This window comes from Rhyacophila brunnea, unplaced genomic scaffold (assembly GCF_057557595.1).
Source record: "Rhyacophila brunnea isolate RB1 unplaced genomic scaffold, BYU_Rbru_1.0 scaffold_4, whole genome shotgun sequence".
NCBI classification, from domain to species: Eukaryota; Metazoa; Arthropoda; class Insecta; order Trichoptera; family Rhyacophilidae; genus Rhyacophila; species Rhyacophila brunnea.
Genome location: NW_028233068.1, coordinates 45,279,154 through 45,299,523, shown reverse-complemented (window position 1 = coordinate 45,299,523; position 20,370 = coordinate 45,279,154). Strand labels below are relative to the sequence as shown.

General features: G+C 33.8%; 1 protein-coding gene across 1 annotated transcript; it reads right to left on the bottom strand.

Annotated features, from left to right (window-relative positions):
• Window positions 1–4,839: 4,839 nt before the first annotated feature.
• Crk (Crk proto-oncogene, adaptor protein) lies at window positions 4,840–20,091 on the bottom strand. The gene is made up of 6 exons (XM_085953903.1): window positions 19,534–20,091; window positions 14,634–14,756; window positions 11,341–11,569; window positions 9,319–9,447; window positions 7,230–7,373; window positions 4,840–5,713 (listed from the first exon to the last, which is right to left on the bottom strand). The coding sequence occupies exons 1-6, from the start codon at window positions 19,566–19,568 to the stop codon at window positions 5,495–5,497; spliced, it is 879 nt and encodes a 292-aa protein (XP_085810029.1). The 5' UTR covers window positions 19,569–20,091; the 3' UTR covers window positions 4,840–5,494.
• Window positions 20,092–20,370: the final 279 nt, after the last annotated feature.

Here is a 20,370-nt window from a genome sequence, read left to right as displayed (position 1 = left end):
AGTTCTGCATTCAGCTGACGAATTAGAAAAAGGATAAATTGGCCCTTTTGTCAAATAGGATGTGCACCACTGCATTAGAACCTCGATTATCCGGATTGTTCAAAAAAAATAAAAATAGAGAATTATTTAAATTTGTTATGTCACATTACAGACAATGTCATTTATCGAAGAGCACAGAATTAATTTATCTGGTCATTGAGTTCCATTGTATTTTTTTTTTAAATAAGGTAATGATCATTAAAATAATTTTTGATTATGTGATTGAAGTATTTTTGCTTAGTCTTCTTTAATCTTTTTGCTAAAACCATAATTTACAAAATGACGAACCCTCACGGAACTCCATTTGGAAAATGCTGATTTTTTATGAGGAATGGTTGTTACTCATTTGCTTTAACTCACTGTGTCGAGTTTAAACAGATGTCATAAAACAACATATCAATGGATATGATAAATGTTGATTCAAATCCACAAACCATCAATTCAAAGACATTCATGACATTACTCGTCAGCAGGGTGGGGTGATTGTGTAAAATGACAGACTGTGTCTTTTAGCAGCAGATGACATATCTACATCAACCCCTTGCGAACACTGTAATAACACAATGTTTTGGGTGGGCAATGAACGTTGATTTTTTAAAAATGGTTAAATGCTTTTTGGTGGGTTTTTGTTTGAGCACTAAAAATAAAAATGAATATTCATTATATGGACAAGATAATTCTTGACCAATAATGTAAAATCACATTATAGCACGCTTGTAAATATTTATTACGAAAAAAAGTAATAATTTGGAGCACTTCTCTATAACTTTGGCACAAATAGATAGATGTGGTGAATTGTGCATGATGAAATTTCAATACATAATGCCATCAATGAATAGTAAAGCACTCAATATGAATGAAAAAATATGATTGTACTTAAATCACTGTAACTATAGATGCATCAATATAAATCATCCACTAAATATCATGTGACAAATGTTACCATATTGTTTATTCCTACAAATTGTATTTAAAATAAATTCAATTATTTCCTTGTTTATTCGGACACATTATTTTTGTTTTTATATTTTACATTTATTTTTGAAGTGCTTCACATCGTCGCCAATATTATTTTGACATTGTTTTTAATCACAACCCATATCGAACTCATAGCATAAGATAGCAAGCGTTGAAACAAGGCCATCTTTTTACAGCTGTTGCTATGGAATTGTCTCGATCTAAAATATAACTGCTCTATATTCTAATTTTAATACACTCTATAGTTGAGTACTATTCTGATTCCTTCGAAATGCGTTATTTTTGGTCAATATATTTTAATTCATCGGGGTTTGATTGTTTCCATCATCTTGATTGTAAGTAACTTTTAATTATGATGAAAAAATATAGTTTAAAATAATATAAAGTTATTTTCCTTTATTACAAAGCAATCTAAAACTCTTTTTGGATTATTTTACAAATACGCACAAAATTACTATACATTGAAGTAGATTTTATAAGAAAGAAATTTATTTTTAATTACTGATTTTGTGTTTAAACTCAGTTAATTCGTCTAAAAACTACTAAAAATAGTGTTTTTTAAAATATCTAGTCCACTCAACAACTCCACTAGTACTTAATATGTAGAATCTAAAATTCTAAGATAATTTTGGTTATAAATTTGACTGGCGGTTGATTTATGTTGGTACATCTATTGTTCGAACATTATCAGTATTTTAAATAATAATTGTAAAATTTTATTTTCTATCTTTTCATGCCAAAAATCTATAGATTTAAAACTGGTCTTGGAATCATGAATAGTAATTTTAGTGGATTTCGATTAAAGCCTAGTACAGACCTACATACATATGCCCGCAAAAAAATAAACTATGTATAAAAACTATTTAAAATTGATATAGAAAGTGTGTACAATTGCCCACATTTTTTCATAATTCTGGGTGGAAACACATCGGAAGTAGTGAAGAATGCCAAGTATCGTGGATTGTTGTTTTGATTAAAGCGTGCAAATTTTAACGATACTACATTTAACTTGATAGCGATATTTGCAGGAGTATACAAGCATTGATTTTCAAACCATTGTTTTTCAATCAAACTTTTGTACACGCGTAGCGACAGAATTTAAAAATTATACAATTGTATAATTTCTTTGCGAGAAGGTGCATTTCGTTCTGTACTAGAATTTAGATTAAAAATACATTTACATTATAAAAAATATTCAGCACAAAATGACTAATATACAGGTAGCCCTTGTTCATTGCGACCCCGGTGACTGCGAATTTGTTATATTATCGCGATCGATTTTTAATATTTTTTTCCTGGGCTTGTTTTGACGTCATGAGTAAAATCATGCACCTACAAACATTCAAACTTATTTCCCCCTGTTGAATCTGAAATTTTGTTTATCGCGACCGTGTCCAAAACATATAACCGTGATCGACGGGGGTTACCTGTGCAATGTGTCGTTATATAGATGTCGTTATTAGAAATAAATATTATCAACATGATAAGCAGTAAAATTATTTACAAAGGTCGGTACAAAAGTACATCCAACATTAAGCGTATGTTACCAATCAAATATAATAACTAAGCCTTGCAAGTATATTTCTACTTTTTTCTATGGATGTCGCGATGCTATGAAAATGTTTCGTAGTTTGTGTTTTAAAATCAAAGATAAGTAAGTGTTTTATATATTATATTTCAATGACGGCGTATGCCTAGCAGATCAACTACAGCTAAAATTAGTCTATGTCATATTGCGTAGAAGACTGTCATTTGCAAAATAATAACTTTATCAGTCATAAATATTAAATGTTCACTCATTCTTTACAACTGTAGCATAAATATTATTTCTTATGTATACCAGAATTTAAAAAATAGTCTAATTCTTATATTAATCTACCAGAAAATAGTGTTATACATAGTGTAATCATAAGATATTATTTTACTTTTAAAAGTATTTTTTAAACCCATGTTATAAAGACTCAAAATAAACGTTTTACGATAAAACATATTTAATACATATTGTTAATTTTAGCTGAATTAAAATGTTCAGATGGTGTTTGCTACTGAGTTCACATAAAAAAGTAATCAAATGAAATAATATTATGTAAGTCAAATTAAAATCTACATGATTATTTTGTGAAAATTAGACAGTGTAAAAGATGTAACATATTATAACAAACCAACTAATGGACATTATCTTATGGTACGTTTACATCTGACACTTATACCGTTATACTTATTTTATGCATCTGACATAAAATTTCACTTACTGTTTACACCTGCATGGATCTGACATAAAATTCTTGTATACTTCTCGTTGAAATAAAGTCTCGACACTTTATTCAATGGCAACATTGGAATAAATATATGCGGTGTTTACATTTGGCATTGTAACTAATACGGACATTTATTTCGTATACTTCTCAAAAACGTTGTCAGTTGTATTCTCTTATCAATATTTTTTGATAAAGAGAATATCGAAACAGGTGAAATAGAAAATGGAAGTTGGCGAAATGAGGAATCACACATAAGCTATTACCTCTAGAACAGCAAGGGAGTAATAATTAATTATTCCTTGGATGCAAAAGATGTACGAGAAGAATTTTGGGAATACTTTGACAGTTCTCAAGGAGAGTTATCTTGGCAATATAAAATATTATAGGTACTTACCTACTACATATAAAATTTAAAAAAAAACTAATAAATTAGGTATAGTTTTTGAAATCGATAGTTTTACATACCTACCTACCCACTTAAATTAACTTTAAATGTGAAGTCGATAAAAGTGCATTATTTGGAACGGCCCTCAAAAATCAATCATTTTCATGAGTCCACTTGGAGAAACTATATTTCTAAGTGAAATTGATGCTTATTCCTTATGAATTAAGTATATTTATAAAGCGCCAAAATGTCATTCTATCTAGTGTTTATAGCAGTTACTTTTAAAAAAGTTGATTTTTGAGGGCCGTTCCGAATAGTGCACTTTTACCGTGAAGTCTTAAAGAATTAAATAATATCGATCAATTAATTCGTCAATATCTGTCTTTAACTTTCTTTTTATCACTCATCATGGATAATAATTTATTGCATACTGTTTCCGAAATAATATCAACTTCACCAGCTGCCAAACTACGAATAATGTGTCAGATGCTTGACATAAAAGTAGACGGCAGCTCAACTTCGGTGATATATTGCTGCAAGTTCGGACTTGTCGTATGCGTGGTGTTTACATTTGCGTATATAAGTAGTTGGAATAAATGACAGGTGAGTGTCGACACACGCAAAATAAGTGGCTGATACAAATATAATTACTGTTTACACTAGGTGAATATGGTGTCATACATAAATATGACGATATTAGTGTCAAATGTAAACGTACCATTAGATACAAAATCTCAATATTAAAGTGGACATGTTAACAGGATTAGTCAAAGACATAAGTGCGGATTAGCAACATGCACCCTTATGAATTACAATGTACAATGTGTATGTGACAATATTAAAGCTGACACATTGGTAAAATATGATAACAATGCTGTAATGACATGAATGCAGATTATATATAGCAATATGCTCACTTTTTGCAATGTAGGTAGAGTTAGTTTTTCAACCACATTCATCTGTATTCATTTGTTTATGAAAGAATGAAGTCTGTATGATCCCACCCAAATGTCTATACACAAGGTTGTTTACAAGGGTCTTTTTATTCTTCCGATGTAGTATTCATTAGTAAGTCAATATAGCAGGCACATTATATAAAAGTCTAGAGATAACATGCGCAACACTGGAATATAAAATATTGTGTTAACAATTTTGTTTTTGTTTGGTTCGAGAGTTTTTGAAGGTGTTAATATAAAATATTGTGTTAACAATTTTGTTTTTGTTTGGTTCGAGAGTTTTTGAAGGTATTCATCTAAACTAGAATGCCAAAGGGGCCTGACATAACTAAAGGGGATAGGTAATATGTATTAAAAATAAATATGAAATATTGCACATACGATTTTATAGAAAATATTCTAAGTGAATAAGTCATCCGAATAAATAAAAAAATACAGTTTCTTACAACTAGATCAAGGATTGTTATGCAATAGCAAACTTCAAAATATATCTATTTGTTCATATTTTTTAGACAGGCTATGTATTATAAAGTTTAAAATCCCCAAAAATGTTAATTTTTATATAAATAGTAGTGAAATGAAAATCAATTGAAATAGTTTGTTATGTATGTAAATGTTTCTCTAAAAAACTTTGGTAGTTAGGCTACGATTAAATAGTTTGGTGTATAATATTATGCTAATATAAGCGGCTAATATAGTTTAAATATTTTTATTTGGCCTATTTTTTAAATGGAAATTTATACAAAAAGTTATTAGTAGGGTTGCGGTTTCCCTAGCTGTACATGTGTTATGTTTAGTCGATGACGGTACAAGTTGAGTCGGAGAAATATTATTAGGAAGTGCAAAAAATAGGTGCTCAATGTTTACACTGATGAGTTTTAACTTCCCTTGCCTTCCTGCGGAGGCAGCTCATCCAAGAACTCGACGTGAGTGAACGGGAAGTGTCCCGTGCGGCCGTTGAGTTCGCCTTCCCACTGGCCGTTGATATTGATCTTGGTGACGGTAATGATGTCTCCCATCTCTAACCGCAGTGCTGTTCTGTCGTACGCATTTGGAACTCGATTTTGTCGGACGCGAGCCAGGGCCGGAAGACATCTCTGCAATAACATGATTATGACCCTTCGGTATCAGTGACTCCATAACATTTCAATGATATTTCCATTCAGTATTATGAATTTGTTCACTGAAATTGGATTAAGTGATACAACTGCACACCCTAAAGCAGTGATTCCTCATCAGGATTCCATGTGAATAAACCTTGTAAAAGAGTTGCAACTTGTCACCATTTTTGTAATTGAGTATTTCAAGATTTCCATGTGAATTAATACGTAATAAAATAATGAAGAATTCTGAAAGTTTAGTTTAGTTTAGTTAAATATTCGTGTGATCGTTATTACTGAACAATTTTATAAAAAGAAACTACGACATAGGACATTAGATACATATCTATAGTCTATTGAGATGTGGTGTGGTCTTCGAACAAACATAGCAGTAGTTTCGCTTGTCCCGGTCAGTTCAGATAGCTAGTTCAATATTATCATGATATTTGTTTATAAGACCATAATGAAAATGTTTCATTTTTTCTCGCCCTGTCAAACCTAAGATATGTCAGCCACATTTGCCTTGAGATTTTACAAAATATTTCAAAGGCAAGTAAAGAAATAAATTAAAAGCAATTGTGATAGTTGTCTCTCAAGAAGCAGATATTGCTAGATCACCACTAGTACCTGTGTGGAAGGATTCATATGACAATCGATTAATACGGTGTAAAGTCAGAGATGTAATTTATGGTGATTTTGGCAGAGTAACTCGGTGTCATTAAAGAATGTATTTTATTTCATCATTTTTTAAGGAATCAGTAATAAAAAATACAGTAAAACCTCAATTTTGCAGACCTCGTTAACAGATATTGAATTCACGGATAAAATTTCCCATCAGTACGTCAAATATGAAAATTAACACAGTGACATTTTAAAATACTCTACATTTATATTAAAATACAAGGTCACCGGCTATTAACAATATTTAGCACATACGGATGATTAGCATGTGACATGAAATTAAACTTTTCAAATATAATTTTAATGATCCCAACGTATCTACAGACAGGCGTTTAGTTTTAACTCTTTGAGATCTTTCAACTCATTTAGTGCTAACACCACGACTGGCGCGTTTGGAGTAATTGGCCATTAGATATAATCAACGTGCTATTTAAATGTGGTAATTAAAAGGTCAACAGTGATTGTGTTAAAGTTTTGTTCCACCAAGTCTTTATTGAAATCATTTGTGATTTTCTCTGAAAGAAGTGTTTCTACAGAGTTTTAAGATATTCTTTTATTTCACCAATTTAGTTAACTGTTAATAACATAACTGGCGTGAATTAATAACATTTTTTTTTGCAATGTCGAGTGTCACTCGACATAGGACTAGAATGGGTTAACCAATCAGCCTGAATTAATCTGTTACATCGAGGTTTTATTCCACTTATTTTAATAAATAAATCTAAGCCGGTTATAGTTGTATATATTTTTTAAAAGATTCCAGTGACCTGTAAAATATTTCAATATCCTAACGAGCCGCTCAATAGTGTTACAAAGTTTACACATGATTTACCTGCATATTTGTTCTGGCGTGTGTGGTAATGGCGGGAGGTTGCTGATTATCATGGCTGACTGAAGAGTGATTCAGATTATTCTGCTGGACATTTTGATTTGGGGAGTCCGTTACGCTGTTGCTGTTTGCACTTGTCTCGACAAACTGAAAAAAAAAATACACATCGTCAAGGTGTAACAACGATTTGTATCTGTAATGGGCACACAGACAAATCACAACACAACTTACCAGGGCCACGCCAAGAGTGACGGCCACCCGGGTGCCAGCCATTGATATACTACTGGATGAATCATATGCTTCTTAAAATGACGCCCGATTTTCAGCGAGTCGGCCTTTGTTAAAACTTATTGACTAAGCCCGATCTAGCTTGCATCTTACTCTAACTAATAGTCAGCGCATGACGACTTGCTCTGTCTGCTTTGCGTTGCAGCACCCTTAGGTTCACTATTCCAAGAACGCAAATTTAGTTTTACAGCCAGGACAATACGGGTGAAATTCGGGAATTCATGTTATCGGTCTTAACGCATTATACCTACAAGGAAATATTATAAGACGATTATCATAATATCTTTTGTGGTACACTTTTAAAATGACACTTGTATGGGAACTGCTCATCTAGTAGTATATCAATGGTGCCAGCCCAAGATATGCGCCCTCTCCAAATATACATATTTTAGTGGAAATATAAAGGAAATGTCAAAAACATTGTAATTATAATTTCGTCATGACTACTACTCTACTACTCTCTATCTACTTCATATTTTTTTACTAGTCGGCACCCCAAATTTAAAACATAGCAAGGGACACTTTTTCAAGAATGCATTTTATTGTATTTTTAAACACACAAACTCCTAATACACACACATGCCAGTATTTAAAAACAAAATTCAATTGCTTGATTGTTGAGACATACAAAATTAAAAAACCAGCAACTACACCTTGCCTTTGGTATACAAATTCATTATATAGTATCCAGCAAAAATAATTTCGAAACCAAGTAGTTATGAAAATTACATTGGAGAAAGTTACATATTAAAAATAATTAAAAGAGAAAAACACAACAATGATGCGTTAGTCATATACCTATTGGAAACATTAAATGGGCATCATAAACTTGGTGGGTAGCGGCTTTTGACAGACCTGGATAGTGATAGATGTTGGAGGAGCCTAAGACCCATATAAGGTAGTAGCACCAGGAAGAAGAAGATAGTAGTATATAATAAATGTATTTTGAAATAATAATTAATTGACTATTTGATTTGCCGCCTTATGGTAAACGCCATCCTTCAGCAGTAGGTAACATTCTTAGATACCTACTTCAAATATTTCAACATAACATTATAGCGAGTGTACACGTGCATGGATTTACTGTCAGCAATAGTGCGTATTTTAAACCATCGTGACAATAACTGTTCCTGATACAAACTCCCGACTGTCTCTCTAACCTCATTCTTCAAGAGTGAGCGAGATGCGATGTTGTAATTTTATGGTACTATTTGACAGGTAGTGAAAATCGGTTACCCTCAAAAATCGTTCGTAGTTCGTTTTTATGCCGACAGGTTCGCCACTATCGTTCTACTGCGTAGGCGTAGATCAAAAAATTCTCAATTGTCGCATGAAAATTCAGATGCTTCCTAACTTTTTTGATTCATTCACACAATCTGGCAACCGCAAGACAATACATGTTTGCAAGTACATTTTCTTGTTATGGCGATAATATGTACTGTCAGCAGTAAATCCATGCACGTGTAAACAGGGTATTACGTTTATATAATCTAATATGATACTGCTAATCTTTTCCACGCGGACGGAACGCCTGTTGTACACTAATTAATTGGCCATTCGATATAATTAACATGTTATTTAAATGCGGTAATTAAAAAGTTAATTAAATGCTCCGCAGTCAACAAGTTAATAAAATCATTAAAACTGTTTTTCCTGACATTTTGCTTCACCCCCCCCCCTGTCACCCCGGTGCGCCTGCCCAACTTCCCATACAATTGTCTTAGTTACAGATACTCAAAGAGAGTTAGCATTATATTATAGAACAGATCTCAACAGATCATTCTAAAAATAGGATATTACTGACCCGCATTACGTAAGGTACTGGTATGGAGCCAGTGTTGCCAGCCCGATTTCTTGCTGTCCACCATTGGTCTTCATCTTTGCATATTACTTCCAATACTTCTCCTTTCCTGAACGGAAGGTCGTCTGTATCCTGTAATAAATTATATTTATATATATTCTTTTTTTTCACCATGTGCGATACTAAGATCATATTATGAGCCTCCACAGAGTGGAGTAAAAATTTACAGATTTATTTGTATTGGAGAAATCGTTGTTAGCCACTTGCTCAACCCAAACAACATGCGAGTTTGCCAGACCCGGACCCACGACATTATAAGTTGACACAGTAGCCGCTCGGCCATTGTGGGCACGAAATTTTATTGCATCACTAACCTTTACCAAACTAATTTACACAGAAGGCTGTAAATTACTTGACTCCGAACACAGAAGATTGTACGGAAATCGATCAAAATTATTGGAATGTTTATTTGTCGATGACAAGTTCAAGACTGGTTCTCTAAAATATATCTGCAAATTTTTGGCCATATGGGCCAGAAGGGAAAACAATAATTTGGAAAGGCTGACGGTCCGCGGAAACATCATCAAGCGGCGACACGGAAGAGGTGGTCGTCTACAAAACGGTCCGACGGACGGCTTGATCAATACTTTCAGTTATATGGAAAGCAAAATATAGAGATTGCTGGAGAGACATTTAATAGATGACAACGAATTTTTTCACAGCAGTTTGTAAAATATGAATGTATAATAAAAATGGGATTATTGTTTTGACTTAAAATAATGATGTCATAATATTATTGAAGGACAGTATGATGACATATAAGAAAATAATAACATCTACTATAAGAAGTTCTAAAATTATCATTGTATACTACTGGAATGAAAGTTAAATTGATTTAGCATCACGCTTTTGTGTTGGTGTTACATATTATATAACAATAAAATTCAGAAAATTTGGGCAGTGTTCCAAAGCATTCGCTTCAATTTTTATGTATATTGAAGAATAATTTATTACATGAATCATAATAGTTATATAAATAGTCCAGAATACAATGAGGTAACTAAAAACAAATAGTGTATAAATTTTGGATCATAATTTTAACCTCCATTTCGGATATACAGTCGAACTTGGTAATTACGAGGAAGGTGGGACCGACTGAATTTGCTCGTTATAAACATTACTCATTATATCATTATGTAACATTTTTCGCACCACGTTCTATTTAAGCATAAAACATAAAAAATCTGAAAACCATCGTAAAAATGCCCGAAACAAGCATGGCATTCATAAACTACAAAAGAAGTTGTTTATTGTAATGAATGCTGGTAGGTACCTACTGGCTTGACAAAGCTTGGATTTTTTATGTACAATTTCAACCATATGCGTGGATACTTTTTCAATGTTGACGAAAACACCAATTAGGTACTTAGAGTCTTAACTAGTGTCATAAACGTAATCCGATTCCGGCAGCATCCTGCCCAGTCGGATTTTATTGCTTAGGGTCGAAAATGTTTTTAAACGATCGGCACATTAACAGTTTTAAGAAAATTTTTGACGATATTTTTGCTTGGTATATCTGATAAGTAGCTCGTTATAAAAGTGAATAAATGTATGGAGAAAATCATAAACTAAAATGTCAACGAATGTTTCCTCATTAGATCTGAGATCTCGCTATTTCCGTGATAGTAATAACCGAGATCGACTGTATTACATTAAAATATTTTAAAAAAAAGTAATTAAAAATCAATACATGATGGACAAGTACCAGTAAAATCTGTTAATATAACTGTCATCTGTTGAAGCCGTTGTGCTCTGTATGACCACAGTGTGGAGGATACATGACAGTAATTTTTACATTAGGTCATTGCTTTGGATCAAGCACACATTCAAACAAATAATAGTGGATTTTGGGAATTGAACTTGCCCCACGGCTTCAGAGACGGACACTACACCACTCTGGGGACTGTTTACTGTTAGAGATTATACAGCATGATGAATGATTGAAGAATGCAAATTAATACTTACTTGGCCATCAAAGTCATATTTGGCCATCACCGTCTCGAGAACAGTGGTGGGCGCACTGTAAACCAGCGGCCTGACGAGGGGTGTGGAGTCTAAATAGTGCAGCCGGTAGAACGCCAAAAGGCTGGGCAGGTCTGCGAACTGTTGGTCTCCAATTCTAAACTGAAATGTGCCATCTGTCTGAGGCACACGGTTTATTATATAATGTGACACTCGACTCTCCTCCGTCTCACTGAAATTAAACATCACAAAATTATTAATTTTAACGAAGAAAAATATAAAATTCCCGCCCATGCAGATGGTTATTAAACGAATGACTCTTAAAGACTTCCATCGAATTGTGGTGCTTCAGCTGTGGCAGTTTATCAATTTTATGACTTAAGGGCCCACGTGCTGTGGAAAGGCCAAAAATTTTGTGGTGTTTTTCAAGTCCAATCTCAAGACTTTGTGGTTGTTATTGTTTTTCATCCTAGATTTTTTTTTATCTTATTCGATCCTAAGATTAATGGGCTTTCACGAGTGTAATAACATTTGTTTTTCATATATAAAAGAATATTATTGCAAAGAATGTCATTTGAAATTGGGAATAATGCTATAATTAGGTACATCAGAAGTCCGTGGTTATAGCACCTTTCGAAATTATTCTTGTCAATACGTGCATTATACCATTAATTTTAATAAAAAATATCTTTACATTGTAAAATAAATTCGTTGAATTTTCTATTGGCCTTTGCAATTGGCTCATATTTGGAGAAATTGCAATATTTTGGGTTCTGTATTTGCCATGATAGATAATATATTATATTGGTTTGTTTAATATATTATTAAGCTGCTCGGAACTATTTCCTATGAGAGCGAACGTGGTATTAAATTTGCTATATGGTAGTGAAGTATAAAATTGGTATAGTGGAAATTTTTAATTTAGGTTTTAATATTACATGAAAGTGGAATAATATAATATGTATATTAAAAAATAATTTGTTAATAAGTTAATTACGTTTAGCTTGCCCACTCCACGTCAAATTTTGTGAGTTGATGAGTAATTCTTAGATAATATGTACTTGGAAAAACACGGAATGTGAATATATATCGTCGACAGAGAAAATACATTTTAAAAATACTAATGGCACCCAAGTTGTTCTGCTGAGTTTCAATAATACCATCGCATGCCTGCAGATAGATCCGAGCACTTTGATGCAGTTAAATATGCGTGCAATTGAATTTCTTTGACTAAGCTTAACTCGATACCCAGGTACCTCTGATGTCCTGGTTCCGCCGCAGCTGTTGGGCTGGTACTAGTCACTAAAGCAACTCTTTTTCATCGTTAGTAAAGTAACAGCCAATCTCATTTACTCTTGAGAATATAAGCCCGTATAGCGCCGGCTAGACACTCATGCTTTAGCACAAGCTTACCTGTGTAAACCGGTTTGTATCGAGAAGCCCGTGTGTGTATGGACAAACTATACCGTGCGGGGTCGATGCCGTCTAGCCAGCGCATAAAAGAGATGTTTTATAATAATAAATTGATATTTTAATTTTCTGAATGGGGAAGGTATGAAAGAATGATATAATATATTAAACCATCATAAATTACATATATCATGACAAGCACAGGCCGCAAAATATTGCAATTTCTCCAAAATTACATATCCAAACGTTTTATCCTATTAATATATTTTATATAATCATTAAACATTAATTTTTTAGGATGAACGACAATATAGGGAATAATAATGTCTTATAAATACAACATTATTCAGATTCAGCTCCAAAAGATCCCCAAATTCTTAATTTTCAACTATTGCACGGTACGTCGGCCCATAAGTGAAATTTTATAAGCAGATAACAAAACAATATCTGCTGAACCACTATTAAATAATTCAATGTTTTAAACTGGTTCAATAGATAAAGAGACAACTTTGAAAATAATATAAAATTTTGCATTTAGAAATTTTCTTATCAATCCCAGCAGACACCCACCCAATGATGGTTTTACAAACTAGTGGATACAATGTTGTTGTACCTCACGTGTTATTCCCGAGAAGTATGATTACAACGAGAGGGAACCATATAAAATTTTAGTATTAAAACACAGTTTTGTAGTCAGGCCAAAATTTATTAGAAATATAAAATAAAAATGGGGCAACTTCTTTATAGCGGCTATCTTTAGTGTCCAGACTTTTCAATAGAAAAATTGTTCTATTGTTCAATAGACAAAATTTCTATTGAATTCGTGAACTTGCTTAATATGTATAATATTGATTTTATTTCCACCATTCTATTATGTAAACCTACTATATCCAAAACTATTTTTCATGATATAATAAAACATATAAGTTATGTTTTGAAAATTTTGTGTACAAAATGACAATGATTTCTGCTACCAACGGTGTTGAGAAGCATTTGATGGTTCATCTCTTAACCAATCATTCATTCCAGCATAGCCTGTCACATTTTCACTAATCCACGTACTATCATATTATGCTATTTAAAGTTAAAACTATGCGGATTTGGTTACTTTATGAATTTGTCCATAACAATAATTATTTATTGATTTGATTGTTTCAGTGGATCCAATATTACATTGAAATGCGAACGATTTTATACAGAAAAATAATGAAGTTTGCTACAATGCAATGCGAAATTAACTGCAGCTAATTTAAACAGTCCATAAGACCTTTTTCCAGTTTCAATTTTATATGTTTACATTACATCTAGTAGAGAAAGCCATCTTCAACGTCTTTGGTTGTTCCTTAAGCCGGCTCGCACATCACAACTTGCCTTGTGTGCCTGACGGCCATAAATCAAATTTTATGAGACCGCCGACGAATGTTGCTTGCTAAAACCTCGCACATCTGCCTAGCAGCAAACGTCAAACGCGAAAAATGAGAGTCTCTCGTCTGCCATTTTTATTGTGTTGATTGCATGAACAATTGAACAAACGTCAAACGCGGTGACTAGCGATGAGCGAGAAATGACAGTGTAGACAGAGATAGAGACAGAAATGGCCGATGGCCGCGGGCTGTGCGCTTGCGCGTAGTCGACTTATTTTAGATACAACATGCAGGATCGTCGCAGCGTCGAGTTGCATCGGCTAGTCTGCGAAGCTCCAATAACGTTTGTTTCTTGGTTTACGATGACGTCACATTGACGAATTCGTCGTAAGACGCATGCGGCGAGTTCTGATGTGCGAGCCCTCTTATGCAGTTTAGATTGATACATTTGAATATTTAACTCATCATAAATATAGATATGCCAATTAATGATGTAAAATTTCTTTTAGAGTTCTGTCTTACCGTACACACAGGACAAAGTCCCCTTGAATGGTATTACTGTCTCGGACCAAAAACACTCCGCTTTCTCTTTCACTCCGGAGCATTTGAGTTGCTGCTACTCTCGACAGTCCACTGAAGTACCAACTGAAATAAATAAATAAATATATTTTCAATTTAATATGCTTTGTCATCTTCTTCCTCGGCACTACATCCCAAGGTGGGAAATTTACCAAAGATTTTGTATACCATTAGGATGCCTAGCTCATGGTTTATTTTTTCTTCTGTGGGCCCCATTTTATTTTAAGACTATTAACTCATTTTCTTTGGTCTGGGTTAAGCACCATGTTTTACAACCATGGCACCCACTCCTGAAGCAAGCCCACGGGCTAAGATTTTTAGCAAGCACCTTACCTATCGCTATGGTTAAAACCAGTGTGACACTCTATAGTAGCGTTTTCCATATGGTGTTCGAGGTAATGTTAAGGGTATGTATTCGGTACATTTTTTGTAATTTTAAATACCTACATCTGCTCAAATTATTGTTGTCTAATATCGACATAATATACTAAAAATGCATTGCACAACTACCTATTTTAAAATGTTAATACTCTTGAAGTAAAATAGCACCCACAGGCGACTTTTTTTAATATTAGAGCAAATGTGCGATGTGTGTTTATATCCCTCGGCTGGTCAACCCGCCACGCCGGGCCCCCAGGCTCTTTGTATCGTTTTGCATATCAAGAGTTTGCTTCTTCGACCCCGTATTTTACGCGTGTGTTTCCAACAAATATTTCTGTGTATTCATATAAAATTGTAAGTACATACAATTTTCCACTGACTCATACACATCGTTGCATCATGCAGTTGGTTTTTGTGACATCTATTTGTCATAAGATGAAGGGTCCATGTGTGCCATGCATATGTGAGCACTGGAGATTGAACACTATGTTTTTTTCACAATAGGAGGTTACATTTGAGATACTATGCAGGCTCCCAAATACACCCTTGGTGAATGCAAACATGTACACTTAATAAATGTAGGAGAAATAAAAAAAATACGAATTGCACAATGTGATATGGAAAGGTGCATTTTGGGCATTATGTGGAAGAACACAAAAGAAACTGGACCTGACATGTTACTCGGCAAATGGACAACCCCTAGACAAATGTAGAGTTATAACTTTGCACTTTTTACCATACTGCTAAGCTTCTTTGCCTGATTAACCTGCGTAAAATTAGATCAAATAAATGATATTCACTTGTATTAATATTAATAAATAATATATGTAAAATACTAAATTCGCTGCCTAGCAATGGAACAATTCTAAACTATGATATTATACTTTATAATCGTCACGATTGCAGTATCATTCTGTGGCGCAATGGCTGTGCGTTCGGCTGATGACCGAACAATCGTTGGTTCGAATCCAATTGAGTGTTTTTTTGTGTGAAAAAATAAATTATGTGTTGCATGTCACACGCCAAAAATACACTCTGATCTGATTTTCCAAACGCGCCTAAAGAAGGATAACTTCAAAAAATATTTTTAGAATATACTAAGTATCTTTTTCATCCTAGAACTGGAGTGCAAAGTTATGAAGCGTATAATCTAGTCATAGTGCCAAGGGACACTTAACGACAACATGGACACCCAAAAACCTGCTGGATCGACCAATTCATAAAATTCAGCAAAGAATTAGGAACCAAGAAGAGTGGAAGGATCTAGGGGAGACCTTCATCCAGCAGTGGATCAAGCCTGGCTGATAATGATTATTTGTCATAAGGTATAAAAATAAGCTACCAGAGGATTATTATGTGACTACAAATATTTTTACGTATCATTAGTTATTTTGATAATGGATTTGTTTAATAAATATTTGTACTAAAATAATCTAACGAATGGCAAAGAATTATTAGTCAGAGACTGAAATAAAAAATGTGTAAATTTCCATTTAACATTGCATGGGAAAAAATGTAGGTATAGCACCAAAGAAACATTGCACAGCATGCAATGAAAACAAACATTTTAACAAAGAATGTTTGTGAACACATCCACAATCAGTGAAAACTATAAGTACATAATAAATTACAACAAAATGGTAAAAACGACTTGGCTTAATAATGACATAACAGTTACTGTAGGTATGGTATCAATGTGTTAAAAAAATGTCGATTGATTTTTTTGGTTTTCCTCACTATTGTAAGATCAACAGAAATCGCTATAGATCAGTGATGCACAACCAGTCATGTCATTTATTGTAGCCTACTGACTAAATGAAATATATGATTTACATACATAATTTGATAACACTTCTGAGAAATTCAATATATACTCACGAGAAAAAATCTTTTTCAAAGCAAGATTCGAGCTTGCACCCCCTGGGAATCGCGCCACTGTGCACTCACCACTAAGGTATATGTACCCTATATAATTGTGACGAAGTTAACTAGTGTTTCTACAATATTCTCTGAAGCGCTTTCTTAATTCTGTTACTTTTTTGGCAATCGGCTTTTGTATTTGAAATGAAAGTATTAATATTACCTCAATTACTAACCGATGTCAGGATCTCTATGAATTATTCGTTAAATAAAAAAAATAGTCAAATCAGGTTGTTTACGAACCTCTTCTTAGCATCAAGACGAAGTGCTTGAACAATGATAATCTCAGTGACATACTGAGGGTAGCAGAACAACCATTGAACTCAACCTCATGATGCCAACATGCAATGATGACAATCTCACTAACGCTGATCCTACCATTTTTTTTTAGTATGTAATGCAGAGTGGAGAATGACCAAAGTATATGGTATCATCATCGTCAACCAGGGTCAATCAACTTAGGAAAGAATATTTAGCATTATCTGTGATACCTGTATCATGTGCGGCCAGTGAGCAATTAGAAAATGGATAAATGAGCTCCACGAATAAGGTCATGATCCAATGTTATAGATCGCGATGGCAGTAGTTTCATCTTAAAAGATTGCTTTGCAGATATTTTCGTGAACTTATTGAACATGGTTTTCCAAAATGCTATTATTAATATCACGCAAACATTCGATAAGTTTTATTTATAGTTAGGTAACTAACTGTAACTAACATTTGAATTAAAAAAGAAATGGTAGAGACCAACAAGTTTAACGTGAGGAAACGCGGCCGCTACGCCACGTTTCTTCACCTTGAACTTGTCTGTTCCTAGCCCTGCTTATCAGGTGACAGCACTTAAAATAAAAAAAATTACATATCCCCGTCAGGGCTATTCGAGTATGGTTTATGAGGCTCAATTGGGATGATTGCCTATGGAAAAGTGTAAACGGTACAAGTCGGATATGGGGAAGCCAGGTGGGAACCGCTGAAACAAAGTAAGATTTAAACAACATCTACCATGGCTAAAAATAGATATAGATCGTTCGCTTAACACATCCGGAATAGCTCAATACAAAACAGCGGTAAAAACATGAGGATCTCATCCCCGTAGGTTTTTAATACCTACAAACAGTAGGTCGTGGCTTCCACGTGGTCTTTTGGTTATAAATCTTCCAGTGTTCTGCATTTAGGATTAAGAGAAATAATCAATTAATTACAAATTATTAGAGGGCGCCATCTTGCCTGACTCCTCTCCTGGCATATTACTATATAAGGAACAAATCAGGTCAAGAAAAATAATAAAGTCGTTTGAAGATGGTCCAAAATGGACACTAAGCATATTTATTGGTACTAGTAAAACAACGTGGCCATCGCCGAGGTTACATTATAAAAGTTACAAAATTAGGTCCGAAACCAATGCCAAAATCCCTAACCACACTACCAGAGTTACCGGGGGAAGGTTAATACAAATTTAAGAGACAGGAATCTAGTCCTTTAAACATAATTCGATACAATAAATACCGTAGAGTCTTGTCGCCATCTTGTTGGCGGGCTCGCCGAGCAGCCCGTCCGAAAAACGTCCTTCCTTGCTCGTGTCTCACTATCAACTATCCTCAGAGTAATACGTACGCCTTTCAATCACGCGTAGCCAAGCTGCCAACTTAAAAGTCTCCGCGCAGTATCGCCAATCTAACGACGTCTCAAAAATCCTCATCGAATGTTGCTAGTGTTTAAAACGTATATTATACACAAGCCTGTGAATAATAACGTTACACCGCACTAATTGTCATAGCCGATTTTGGCAAAATTCATAAATTTCAAGAATGAAAACCTAATCTAACCCAACCTAACAAATAATCCAGTACATAATATATTTTCAAAATGTGTTTGCCGCTGGCTTCCCCATAACCGACTTGTACCGGTTATTGTATCATCATGTTCGATCTGAAGATCTTATGGACCTCCACGGGGTGAGGTTGTTTTAACAGATTTTTGTTTTACAAGAAATGGATTTTAACCACTTGTTAAACCTATTAGGTCCATGCTCCTAATACACATGTGAATTTGTCAAACCCATGATTCGAACTCGAGACCCACAACAGCATAAGCCAACAGGTTACCGGTCTGCCATCATTGGTAACAGATAATATGTAATTACATTATTGTATTTCAAATAGTTCCACGGACTTTGTATATTCAAATTTTAGCACCACATAGGTACTACAATACATCTTGCCCGGTTTTGTCTGATAAGACATTTTCAACACGGCATAAACTTTTTTATCTATTACCTATATTTATTTATACAAGGAATATACCTAATTATCTATTAATTGGAGAGGAAGTTTTGACAGTAGAGAAAATTCAAATTTTTGTTTCCTTATTATATATTAGAGGTATTTGATTTGACTATAGATGTTGTGATAATTTTTACTTATTTCATAAAATACATGATACCAAGATATTAGACCGGGGCTTATAATATTCGAGGCCTATTTGGAAACCTGTTTACAAAGTTAATTAACAAGCAGGTAACAGTTATAGCATAAGTATTTACCTGGTCATATCATTATGATCAAAAGTCACGGCCATTTTTGCTGGATTTTATAACAGGAAGGGTAGGCAAATGATCAATATGATTAAATTGGGGCTACTTTCAGAGTCCGACATCAGAAGTTCATTTTCGGTAGGTTATAAGTCCGAACCGACATCTATGTCCACATCAGACATGGTGATGAGGCTATTAACCAGCGAATCAGTCTCTTGCCGAGCTAAATTTAGGCATCTGAGTTCTCGCTCCAGTATTTACACAATTATCAACATCTGTACAACGTCAGAACAGAATGGTGGAACTACTAAAAGATGACATCGGTATTAGTTAGTCAACTATAACACCCATCTGTCATACAGCACTTTCGACGCGATTTTAAGTTCAAATGTCACAAGCTTCGTAAGTCACTCAGGTTGAAATAAAATATTAATATATCGACTTCGAAAAGTTTACGACCACGCATAAAAGGGTTGGTTTGTGCTTCAATCAATTTATAAATAATTCCCAATCCTCACATAGCGCAGCAAATTAATTAGCAACTCGGCCATAGATAAAAGCCAGGATAAAGATGTTAGATGAGTGAAATTTGTATTTGAAAATTTTGAAATATAATATTTCGTTCCAAAAAGGTTAACATTTATCCTATACCTCTGTCTAACGAATAAATTATTTGAATGATAAATGACCATACCATTTCCTTGAATTATGTCGTATCTATCTACCTTATATCAATTTAATCAAAATTTTCAGTTTAATAATATTCAACCTCGGTATAAAGCAAAACTATTTTAGTTTATGAAATCTAATGAAGTGTCAAAAATGTGATTGCACTTTACTACGTAA